This window comes from Desmodus rotundus, chromosome 13, assembly GCF_022682495.2.
Source record: "Desmodus rotundus isolate HL8 chromosome 13, HLdesRot8A.1, whole genome shotgun sequence".
NCBI lineage: Eukaryota > Metazoa > Chordata > Mammalia > Chiroptera > Phyllostomidae > Desmodus > Desmodus rotundus.
The window spans coordinates 16,509,523-16,522,544 of NC_071399.1; the positions used below are offsets into that span (position 1 = coordinate 16,509,523).

The 13,022-nt window shown below is 46.3% G+C and overlaps 1 protein-coding gene across 1 annotated transcript; it reads right to left on the reverse strand.

The window, feature by feature from the left end:
- Positions 1–1,686: 1,686 nt before the first annotated feature.
- Positions 1,687–9,398, reverse strand: MBOAT4 (membrane bound ghrelin O-acyltransferase MBOAT4). Its single transcript, XM_024562610.3, has 3 exons — positions 9,093–9,398; positions 4,893–5,117; positions 1,687–2,760 (listed from the first exon to the last, which is right to left on the reverse strand). The coding sequence occupies exons 1-3, from the start codon at positions 9,209–9,211 to the stop codon at positions 1,797–1,799; spliced, it is 1,308 nt and encodes a 435-aa protein (XP_024418378.2). The 5' UTR covers positions 9,212–9,398; the 3' UTR covers positions 1,687–1,796.
- Positions 9,399–13,022: the final 3,624 nt, after the last annotated feature.

A 13,022-nucleotide genomic window follows, 5' to 3' on the forward strand; every position in this document is an offset into this window, starting at 1 on the left:
AATCAAATACTAACAGTAATACCCATGTTACTAGACCATTTCTTTTGAAATGCTTTGGAAGTAGGTGCAGTTGGGAAAGGCCTCATAGAATATAATCACTACCCCTTCACCTCTTCCTGCCAAACCCTGAAATGAGAGAACCAAGTTTTCGCCCCATCTGCTATGTTACAAACACAGAGTCTGTTGGAAGGGACTTGAATCCGCAGTCTAGTACTCAGCACTTTAATCGGGATAATTACTAAGGATTGCCATTTATACTTTTACAGCAACTGGCTGTGGCAATGCCCAGAACTATTGGTCACTGTAGTGCCCCTAGTCTGTTCTTTCACACCCACAGAAGCTGCTTCCCCACCAACCTAGTCCCATTGTTAGCTCCCTTGCCCTTCACCCAGGCTTGACAGGCTGGCTGCCAGGCCCTCTGAGGTCACCAGAGAGACAGCTCATTGCTTCCAGCAGGTCAGGCACATGGGCTGAGTAGCATCCTTTGGGCAGACGTAGAAATTGGCTTTCTTGTCACCTTGCTATTGGAAAGACCTAATACCTGCCAGGACAAACTCCTTAAAACTCTCCATCTGAGCCTCCTTTTCCATGTGCTCGTGGAATTGAACAAGGATTGGTGAATCAACAGGTTGGATCAGTGAACTCGCCCAGTGCCTGCTTTATAGAAACAACATGGGTAGGAAAAAAAAAAAAAACAAAAAACAAACCATGATTGGATTGTCTCCGTTAGAGATGTGGATTGCCAAACCTGGGTTATCCGTTTACAGCCACGGCTGCCTCTTGGTCATGGCAGCTGCAAACAGAGGAAGGCCAGCATAGGTGAGTGGCTGCCTGTGCGTCAGGGGACGGAGCTGCCCTGTGACCCTGGCTTCTCTAAGATGATAGGTCAAGAGATGACCTGAAGTTTTCATGGAACGTTTACTAGGGAATGCCATTTAGGACACGAATGGTATCTACAGTTCTTTGGCCCTCTTAGGAAGGCAAATTTTGTGGCTTTCTCTTAAATATTTTCTAATGACACTTTGCCAGCATTCTGAGCTTTTCAGTTACCATGGCTTCTCCCGTTTTCAGGGATTTCTTAGTCACCAGAACCTCACACAGTACTTTCAAACAACTGGTTGAGGGCTGCTGAGGGGCTATATGGGTTCCTTCAGAGTAATTTGACTGATAAAAGGTGGAAGGCCAGGGGCCAGGAGGTAGACGCCCACTGGGGGCTGTTCCTATGGGTTGCTTAGCTCTAGTACTTACTTAGCCCACAGAGTCCAATTCGCCTGTCCAGGGCTGCTGCCTATAGGACAGAGACTGCTGACCCCTTCCTTGCATTTGTCGAAGATAAGCATGATTTGTCAAAATACTAACCTGCCTGGGCCAGAACAAGAATTCTAGTTCATGTAACAAACCAGTATAACGTGATTTAGGAATTGCTTCGTTGTCTTCCTAAACTCACATTCCAGGATCAGGCGGGCCAGTCGGACACTCAATTTGTGGGTGTCTGTGTGTTCAAAGAACCTTAGGTTGTAGGTATTGCTTTACTTTAACTTTGCTTCCACACCAACAGTGTAAACCCTAAGGGGAAAAAATCATGTCTTTTTCTCTTGTAGACCCTCAGTACCAGTATAATAGCTTGTCAAAGTAGACACACAAATTTCCATGGCAAGACATCTGGTACATTCGTCCAATACTGTTTTAAAAGCTTTTATTAAGGAAAGTTTCAAATATTTGCATCATCAACACACCATCTAGCACTTTCTAAATTCTGTTGCATGGATGTATAAGGTGAAGGCTGGGGAAAGAGGTCAGTCGAACTTACGCTTTCTCTTTGCTAATAGAAAAAGCAAAACACAGTAGACCATGGGAAAGACACTGTTGTAAGAATTACACAGCAACCAGAGAGAGGAGAGACTCCTGACCTCCACCGCCAGCATTATATAGGCAATGATGAGCTGGGTGTGGGCCCAGGTCAGAGTTCTGTAGAGCAGACGCATCGGCCAGGATCTGACAAACACGTTGGCGAAGGTGTGAACCAGGTAGTCAGCTTCCACCATCACAGCCCAGCAAAGGAAACCAAACACCTGGCCCGGGTGGAGGCCGTGCCACCAGGCAGAGAAGGCGAAGGTCTGCAACAGCGGCCAGGCCCTGCCTTGCTGGAATATGAGGCGTCGGAGCCACCGAGCTGTGCTTCGGTTCCACTTTCTCGTAAACAGGGATATCCTGTGGGTTGTTTCCAGTGTCCAAATGTCCGCATCAGGCATGCATCCCTCCTCGCCAGGGCTCTCACCAAACGTAGATGCAAAGCCTGCCGCATGGAGGAGGGAGTCATCCAGGAGCCAGTGGGAGTAGTAGGTGAATTTGAAGAGCCCCGCTGTGGCCCACATGACATAGACACACTGGAGCCTGTGGCAGTCGGCCAGTCCCCCTCCCGCACTGACCACTCCCCTCATGACCTCCCTTAGGCACTCTAGTCCCAGAATCTGCAGACCCCTCCAGGTCAGAGCCCCAAAAGAGTGCCTGGGACACAAAGAGCTGGCCCCCTGAACACGAGTCTGAAATCTCTGGAAAGAACACAGAGGACCTCCTAGGAGAGCAGGAAAAAAGAGCAAGTAGCTGAAATAGGGCAGCGCCTTGCACAGATGCTCGGACCAAGAGCTCCTGCTCCCGGTGCCTCCTGACGCTGCCTTCACTTTCCCCTCACAAATGTCCAGAGAGAGGGATGTGACCCTCTGGGTCAAGAGCATGAGGGAAGAAAGAGTGATGCAGAACCTGAAAGAGATTTATTTTTTAATGTAAAAAACATTCCATATTCATTTTATCCCATTCCAGCCCCTCACACATGCCCTCACAGCAAATGGGAGGTTCTGAACAACTAAGACCCATCTCACGGCCAGGAATGCCCCCACAAAGACTCTTGGGTTAACTCAGAACCACAGGTGACCCCAGGCAGGATCAAAAGATAAATTGGGAAGTCAGAGAGGCGAACAAAAGAATGACAAAGAATATTGTGGGGAAATATTGATAATGATATTTCTAATGGGCTTACCTTACAAAGATTAGGGTCAGGGACCTGGGAGAAATTTGCCATAGAAGAAACAAAAGCTTAGTAGTGAAGAGATGATAGGAAGTTGAAGATTTTAAAAACGAACCAGTCCTTGACTTTCGTCAGGGATTCGTGCCGAGGGCAGTGAATCAGGCCAGAGGGCCAGGGTGTGCGCTGAGTCCTTAGCAATGTGGGGGGTTCTTAACCGATCACCTGACTGTCCTTGCCTCACCATCAAAGTAGAGAAGGTCCCGCAGGCAAAATTATTGAGGAGAAAATGAAAATTACAGTGACATACTCTGCAATTAGGGGTGCTCTCCTCTGGAGAGAAAAGAGCATGTTTCCCAGTCACGGCTGTTCCTAACTGTGCGTCTGGGGATTTAAGGACAACTGACCTTTTCATTTGACTTATCCTAACAGCATGCAAAGTAGCCTCCAAATGCCACCAAACCCTGCTCACTCACCTTCTGTTAAGGGCTGAATGTGTCCCCTACAAATTCGTATGTTGAAGTCCTAACACCCAGTACTTCAGCATGTGACTATTTGGAGATAGGGTATTAAAGAGGTAAGTAAATTAAAATGAGGTCACTAGGATGGGCCCTAATCCAATACAACTGGTGTCCTTATAAGAAGAGGAGATCAGGACACAGATAGATATTGGGGGAAGACCATGTGAAGACACAGGAAGAAGATGGCCATCTACGAGCCAAGGAGAGATGCCTCAGAAGAAGCTGAACCTACCCACACCATGGCCGTGGACTTCCAGCCTCCAGAGGAAATAAATTTCTGTTGGTTAAGCCACCTGGGCTGTGGTACTTTGTTATGGCAGAGCAAACTAGTACATCTTCCCCTTTCAGCTCTGGCTCAGTCTTCCTCCTATCCAGCCAGATCCTGCTCAACTTGTTCCTCCTCCTGAAACCCTAATCCATCACATTCCCATCAGTACTCCCCTCCCTGATCCACCTGCCACTTTGCCTTTTCTTGAAAGAAGCAAACCCTGAAGCTTTGGTGAAATAGAAGCAAAGGATCCTAGGTTTGGTAGGGATGGCAAAGTGAGTGAATCAGTGGCAGGCTGGAGTCAGAGAGGTGAGCCACCTCGACAGGTCAAGCCCCACTTCTCTGAGTGACCGTGGACCCATTTCAATTGTGATGACAGAGGGAGCCTGAAACATAGGCCTCAAGATCACAGAGACACGTTTCCCCCAATCTTGGTGATGCCACTGATTCATGAAAACACTTCTCTAGGCTGTCATTAGGGCCCGACTTTTCTTTCCTAGACTGCGTGGTGTCCTTCCTTCTGGGAGGACAGAATGGCCGAGTCTCGGTGACAGTACAACTCTTTCTTGCCCAGCAGGTGCCATGGGAAGGCAGCAAAGGTTTACAGTGGATTTGTACCTTCCCTGTCCTGCTAAAGGGGAAGGCAGGCTGCTGGCTGTGTGTTTAAACCACCCACACAAGGTTAACAAACTGCTACATCACCGCCAGGCAAGCCTCTTGCCTGTGGGCCCTGCGACTCCTGGGTCAACCCCCTTCTCTGGCACAATGATAATTACAGTTAAGTGCCAGGCTGTGCTTTGTAGGTAACATGTGGTAGTTAGCAGCCATATAATTACATTTAATTCACTATCTCTAACATCAGAATCTTGCAAGATAGATATTGTTATACTCCCATCCCCACAAGCACGCAGACTATTTTTTCAGAAAAAGAAACTGAGGCCAGGAGAGGTTAAATGACTCGCTCTAGGTCACGCTGCTCAAATGTGGAAGAATTCACATTCAAATTCAATTCCCAGTTCTCACCACGGCACAAACAAACCCTGGGGCGACTCAGTACAACCAAATGGATGGACTGCTTTACCTTGCGGAAGGAGGTTCCTGCAGGTAATACTCAGTGTAGTGCAGACCCAGGTGACACAGCGTCTGCCAGCTCATCTGAAAGGAGAACGTGCACCTGTGGACGTCCTGCGGGCCGAGGGAGCAGATCAGAACCCCGGAGCACAGAGTGGGGATGAAGACAAGCACAGCAAAGGAACCCATGGCAGCCCAGGCCAGGACGCCTCCTCCAGCCAGGAGGAAGAGGTGCCTGAAAGAAAAAGCACAACCCGTGAGGCTGACTTAGAGCAGTGCGACACTGGAGTCACTTCAGATGTCACTCTGGGGAGCCGGATGGAAGCAGGCTTCACAGAACACCTAACAAAGTCTGTTATCACCCCCAAATCTTCCTTTTGTTCGTCTGAAGGGAAAAACCATAGGAGAAAGAGCCAGAGCCAATTTGTTAACAATTACCTCAAGAAACAAATCTTGATTCCTGCCTTAATGTCCCCGGGGAACCTCTTTTTGATGTTCATCATTCAAGGAGGAACGACACCTGCCCCTAACAATCCCGTGGGTGAGAGGTCCGGAAGGTTTCCCACTAGGAACCTCTTCGAAATCTAGTGGTGTGGAAGTGATGTCAGTCCGGCTTCGAGGATCTAGGAATTCTCTCTAGACATCATCTCCTCGAGAAGTAGCAACTGGTAGTTACAGAACAGTCACGGGGATGTAAAGTACAGCACAGGGAGTGTGGTCTTGTGATAACCACGGATGGTGTCGTCAGATGGGTACTAGATTCATTGGGGTTCTAACTTAGTGAGTTATTTAATGTCTAATCACTGGGTCGTACACCTGAAACTAATATAATGTTGTATGTCAACTGTAATTGAAAAGTGAAAATTATTTGAAGTCCAAAAAATAAAAGACGAATCTCTTCCCTTTTCACAGGGTTGCGTTTCCGGGAGGACAAAAAAAGACTCAAAGCCTTCCTTTGAGAAGTGTTTGAAAACTCAATTAGAAAGTCTTTACATCTGTCCTTAGTCCTCTCTGCTGCAACTTACAGATACCACGAGTGAGTGGCTTCTGACGCTGTAAATACCCGCATCAACGAAGTGCTTTGTGGAGCAGGCCTCCCTCCGAAGCCAGTAGATGCCCCGAGGATCCTCAGAGGCCGGGGAGATTTCACAGTAAGGAGGCTCGTTTGTTTCTCATTGGTGCCAAATTAATAAATCTGAATGAAGAGTTCAGAAAAGGTGCAAAACAGGGACTGACTAGTCGGGGACAGGAAAACAGAGTCAAAGAGCACTATGTTTCCCCCACGTCATGGGGCATACACCGTGGCAGCGTGGCACAGCGATGTGCGTGCCCTGGTGAGAACTTCTTTCTTGAGGGAGACTGGCAGTTGCTTCAGTGTGAAACCTATTACACAGGCCCTGGGCCATTCCTGTGCTTCTCTGAGCCTGTGCTGGGCTGACTCCCTGCCTGTGCTGGGCTGACTCCCCGCCACAGCCACCCCTGTTAACACTCGTCCAAGCCGTCATATTCCTGCCACCGGAAAACCAGGGGAACACTGACTCCTTACGCAGCAGACGTGGAAGCCTGACAATGCTCTACCCAGAGGCAACTGCCCTGGGGATCTGTAAACAGGGAACTGTCTGTACATGTACAAGTTCATGTTCAATGCCTACTGTACATGTACAGTGCAGGGTGCACAATTTTCTGAGTGCCTATTTCATTCTAGGCAATGTGCTAATAATCCTTTTATAGGAAATATTTTTATTTAATCTTTAGAATAACCCCATAAGATAGGTGTTATTATTTCCACTTACAGATAAACTTGGGAGAGTTGATTCACGCAAACAAGTACACTCATAAAGTGAGGGACCAGGACCCACCAGTCTGACTCCAAAGCCAGCAGTCTGAATTCTATGGGAATTTGCCCTGACCTTGCACTTGTTTTGCTTTATTGTTTGTGATTCTTTCTCAACAGAAAGCTTTTTTCACAACTGCCTCCCCCATCTCCTAAATGAAGATGGAACCATCAACCAGTTATGATACAGCTAGATCTTACTTAGAGACACCCCCTAGGATGTGAAATCCTAATTTCTAAAATAAGTGGTAAAGAGGTAGTCCTTTAGCAATGTATATTCACTTAACGAAAGGATATTTCACTAAACTTTTTTAAAAGTAGAAACTGTATACCCTGGCTGCTGGGGCTTAGCGGGCTGAGTGCCAGCCAAAAGGTTGCCGGTTCGAGTCCCAGTCTGGGCACATGCCTGGGTTGTAGGCCAGATCCCCAGTTTCTCTCACACATCAATGTTTCTCTCCCTCTCTTTCTTCATCCCTTGTGCTCTTGAAGCAGGGTGCAGCCAAGAGGAGGGCCCCAAGAAGGAATTTGTAATGGGGTCCAGGACTCGGGGTGTCCAGGAAATATTAGAAAAATGTATATAGGATGTCCTCACCCCCACAGGCCTGAGCCAGGGGGGATGGGACACATGGAACAGGGCCATTCAGAGCTGTTTTGGGTAGCAAGAGCTTTGCAGCTAACCTCTGGCACAGTCATTTAACATATCTATAACCTTTAACTGGTTTCATGGATATGTTAAATAGCTGTGGCCCTGCTTTGAGCCAGGGAGATGGGAGTGACTTCCACCCAAGGTGGGACTGGGAAGCAACTCCCCCTGGTTACAGGGCCTGCGTGAGAGCTTGGAGATGATTGGCTCCATGCCATGGGGCCACACCTGCCCAGACTTACTATGGCAGCCCAGTAAAGCTGGAAGAATACGGGGATGCTGGCAGGTGTAGCTGACTGTAGGAGGAGTCGGAAATGGGGCTGCAAAGGAAGATGGGCACTGGGATTTAAACGTAGGCCCGGCAGCCATAGAAAGAAGAGACCACGCGGCTCTGAAGTAAATGGGGAGGACCACAAGGTTTTGGGGGAGAAGGAGGAGACCACGTGGCTCCAAAGTAAATGGGGAGGACCACAAGGTTTTGGGGGAGAAGGAAAGAGGAGACCACGCGGCTCCAAAGTAAATGGGGAGGAGACCATGCGGCTCTGAAGGAAGGAGTGAACCACAAGGCTCTGAAGCAAGTAGATAGATAGAGGTCCATGTGGTTCTGAAGTGGGGAAAAGGACCACGCGGTTCTGAAGGAGAGTAGAGAGGACCACGAGGTTTTGGAGTGCTTCTTCTTGCCACGCGGCTTAGGCAGCAGGAGAGACTTTGCAGCCATAGAAAAGGGGAGAAAGGACTCTTGCTGGTGGGCCATGAGAAGGTGCCACATGGCTTTGGATTAACTGGAGATTGCAGCAGCCACACAGCTGATGGTGCCGGGAGCCTGAATCACGGACTTCTACTTCCTTTCCTGAGACACGGCACCCCGGACTGGGCACAGGGAGAGGGAAGGACTGTGCATCTGTGGGTATTCTAGAGGACTTTAGTATCTTATTGAAGACATTAAGCCATTACTCTAAGTCTGTGTAACTTTTAAATAAACAATCCCTTTCCTTTTCACCAGTCTCTGGCATTGAGAGACGTCTTTCCTCTGGCGGCGGGCATTTCGAACCTAGCAGGTGGGCGTGGGGGAGGAACCTCCAGAGATAGAAAGGTGGAATCCTTTCTGTAATAATTTATCGTGAAGGAACCACCCCCTGCCTCTGCTCTGTAACACTCTCTCTAAAAAATAAAATCTTAAAAAAATAGAAACTGTCTCTAATGTATTGAGTTTATTAGCTATAAGAAAATCCTTCCAATCAAGTTATAAATTCTCTAGTGACAATAATTTTTGAACCCCAGAATGAGATACAGCTAATCTAACAAAATTTGTTTTGACTTATTTCATTTCTCTAAAAAAAAAATCATAGGCATTTTTAAAATCACAGGTCTATATATTTAATAAAATTTAACTTTACTGAAAATGATAGAGTCCCATGAAATTAGGGTTGTTCAAGAACATATTTGGTGTAGGGTTGGTGTACAGATGTGTCCATCAAGGGCATTCTTGTACCACCTCCACATCCATCTCTCCCAATTTCTTTTCATACTTTCCCATTTCCTGTGAACCTGTCAAACTTTGGCTGACTCAGTACAGACACGATGCCGGTTTCTATGATCAAGTAATCATAATCGGTGGCAGCAATAACTTAAAAACAACCAGTGTATTTAATCTTCACATCTGCACTCCAATCTGTGCTTTCTGACCGGCTAGCATTCGCAGACGTAAGAACAAAATTAGCTATCAAACCTACCTGGCAGGAATGGAAAATGAATCCATGTTGCAGAGATAATTAAACAGAAGTGCAAAAGGAAAGGCAGCCCCTTGATAAAGTGAGACAGGATGGAGGAAAAACAGCTGAGGCCAAGCCATTATGAACCGGAACAAAAGATACTGTGCCTTCCTGTAGCAGAATCCTCAACCAGCTTCTCTTTGGTCTTTTTATAAGGGTCGGCAAGGCCTAGGCGAGCCAAAGGCAAACAAAAGCACTGGCGATGGCAGTACAAAAGTTAGCTTTCTGATAAAGCGAATGCACTATAGAAACCAAAACACATTTGGGGTTATATTACTTCATAATGACCTGTACTAAAAACATGGCTTTCAGAAGTTCTGGTTTTGTTTAGTTTACGTACCACAGTATTTGTCTTTCCAGTCATCTGACTGTCATATTTTCTTCTCTAAGTTAAAGAAAAATCTTACTTCCTAGTTGTGGACTGGGGGGAGGGGGATGAGAACATGAACATGAGGGAGGGAGGTGGGTTTTCAAAGAGTAGGAGGATCCCTCCTCCCAGCCCCCACTGTCCTCCTTATGCTACTTTTTTTTCCCCAAAGTTTGTGTCGCCACCCCTTATAAACCTATTTCTCGGTTAGCTCATTGCCTGTCCCCCACTACAAATGTGAGCTCTGCAAGGAAAGACCTTTTATTTTATTTTATTTTTATTGTTGTATCCTCAGCACATAGAACAGTGCCAGGCACATACTACGTACCCAAGTAAATACTTGTTGAAGTTAAAAAGGTTTTAAGGAAGCAAAAGTTTTTAAGGAAGCAAAAGTGTGGAGAGGAAACACTTAAAGAGAAGCTTCTCTTTGGGGTGAGGCAGAAATACAGGAGACATGCCTAAAGGCAAGACAAGAATAACAGGCCATCTCTTGGCTAGTGGAGTCCATCTACTGAGCCCAGCACCTTACAGCACTGTCTATGACTGGCCACTTTTCATCTCTGAAGACCCGTGCAAGAGCACGCAGCCTCAAATAAAGGACGGGGGCCGGGGGGGGGGGGGGGGAGGGGGCAGTATAACCCGGTACAAAAGCATCTTAAGGGCAAGGACCATGTCTTTTGTGGGAGACCGGTGCTGAACAGTAGAAATGCGAGCTTGAGTAGGACATGGCCCCTGCCCTCAAGTAGCTCGCAGTCTTCCAGGAAGACAGAAATGGCAACAAATACTCTCGTTAAAGAACTAGAGATGTCATGAGTCCACTGTCGTGGATAAATAAAGAAGCAATTGTCGGTAGAGATAGGGAATTTTTCAAGAGGAAGAGAATCGGAAATGCTTTTCAGTCGGCTCTGGGAGGATGTTTCCAAACAGATGGGTAGCTTATTCCAGGTCACAGATGGAGCAAAGACCTGGACAAACAGTAGAAAATTAAGGGGGAGGAGAGGGCTCCCAAGCAATCAGTAAGCTCACATCATATTAAACATATTAAAATGCAACCACCTTCCCCATTAAATATAATTGCTGGGTACAGAAGAACTGAATTGCAGTTGATTTGTTAGGGAAAAAGTTATGCTTTTTGTCACTAAATTAAATGTTCATTAATTCCTACTTACACTTTTCTTTTTGTATTTTGAAATTGGTACATTTTATTTCCAGGTCCCAATCATTTTGTAGGTCCCTGAAAGTTTATAGGCCCTAGACACTGTACCCAATGTTGATAAAATGGTCCTTTGTATGAACATGCTGTGATGGTTAATTTTGTGTCAACTCGTTTAGGCTATGCTGCCCAGTTTTTTTGGCAAACGATATTAAAATTCACATTTAAACCAGAAGACTGAGTAAAACAGTGGGTGGGCCTCATCAGATCAGTTGAAGGCCATAAGAGCAAAGACAGGTTTCCCAGAGAAGAAGCAATTCTGCCTAAGATTGTAACATAGAAACGCTGTCTGAGTTTCCTACCTGCAGATTTTGGACTTAAGACTGCAACGTTAACTTTTTTTCCCTGAATTGCTAGCTTGTGGGTCTAATTCTACAAAGTTCAGACTTGCTGGCCCCAATATGTATATCTATACCCATACCTATCTATTTACCCATCTCTCTGTCTCTCTCTATCACCATTGGGTCCGCTTCTCTGGAGAACACTGGCTAACACACATGCCATGGGAGTCTTCCAGGTTATTAATTAAACAGACATCTCTTGAAAATGAATACGTGTTTATACAGTTGGGGACAACAGAATGTTCTAAATCCATCCTGTGAGATCATGTGAAAAAACCAAATTATTTATATATATATATAAATATATATATATATATACACACACACACACACACACACATACACACACACACACACAGGTTTCTGTCCCCAGTTCCTGACACAGGGCTCCTAAAACCTTTGTAAATTCCTAATGATAAGAGCACTAGGAACATGTTCTGTTCTAAAGAGGCAACTCTGAGTGGGCTCCTGGAGGGCTCCCAGATGGGGGCTGAGCACCAGAAAGTCCAAGCCCCGATCAGAAGCATGGAACTGTCAGCCCTGCCCCTCACATTGACTACCTTGTTGATAACCAGAGGCCTTAGAGGTACTGTCTGTGGGTCTGGCATAATTTTTTCCCTTTGTGGGCAGCTTTGAGGCTAGTAGCTAATGCTCATATAGACCCAAATCTGAACTTGGTCTAATGTCAAGATCTGACTCAGTGCTTTCTTTCATTTCAGCTATTACAAATAGCAATAACCAAGGGATTGTGTGTATAGCATGCTTATTATTTGCACATGTTTATGTATTCAGTTAGCCAACTCCTCCGAAGTCGTGTTTATCCCCATCTCTAAATTCCATTGGTAACCTACACCTTTAGTAACTGATCACAGCACAGATGCAGGTCATGGATGACTAGGTAATATGGAACCCTGAGGACTAAGAAGGGCTCTTGATTGCTAACTGGGAAACGGGGGAAAAAAACAAAAAACAAAATACCCAAAAACAAAACCATAGCCTAGCAGTCATTTCTGCACAGGAGCCTTTCATGCAAGCTGCACTTTGCAGAAACGGCTCCAACCTGCCTGCCTCTGTGCTAAGCTGGCTGCCTGTCTGTGTTTCGGCTGCCTGAGACACCTCTTATAAAGCACTTCCAGGAGTGCTATTTCAACCAATTAGACTGAGGCTTTCCCCAACCAACAAGAGCTTCATGGCTCTGACCAATCAGAGAGGCTCTATTCTGACCAATCAGCGACCAGGGACTAGACTATCTATATAAGCCAGCTCCGCTATGGCTTCAAGGGCCCACTTTCCAGTGAAGGCTGCCTAGCTGCAGCAGCCAGGAACAGACTGGCAAGGGGCAGAGCAGAGCCGACCATCACCAAGCAGATCATTGCTGGGCACAGATCCCTAGCTGAAGAAGGGCCTGGGTATTGAGCTGTTCCACAGCTGTACTGTTTTTACAGCCATGCTGTATTGGCACCAACTGCCATGGGTTGACAGTAGCGTGAGAGATCAAAGGTTCCTCATCCCCTAACCTTTTATACTTTCTCTTCCCAAACCACATGTTTCCATGAGCCAGGGCCATTCCAGCAAATCCCACTTTCACTGACATCAGCTGTAATGAAAGAGCTGATACACTGAGTTCGTGACATCTGAGACTTAAAAGGGTCAAAGAGGGGTGGACAAAGCGTAGGTGAAAGCTGTCTGGGGCGGAGAGTTAATTTGGCTTCCTGGAGAACGAAAGTGTGATTAGAGAAAGTGGAAGAGGAACATGAAATTAAAGAAGAGAGAAGTAGGCAAGGGTTGACGGATACCAGACAAAGGTATGGAAAGAAGTTTGGGTTTTAAAAGGAATAAGAAGTAAAAACCAAACTGGATTTGGTTTTTAAAGCATGATTTTAATTACAAGCTTTGGTGGAGTGGGGGCGGGGATGGTGATTAGAGAGGAGGTAAAGTAAATGATGCTAAGTGGAAGGATGATAGACACC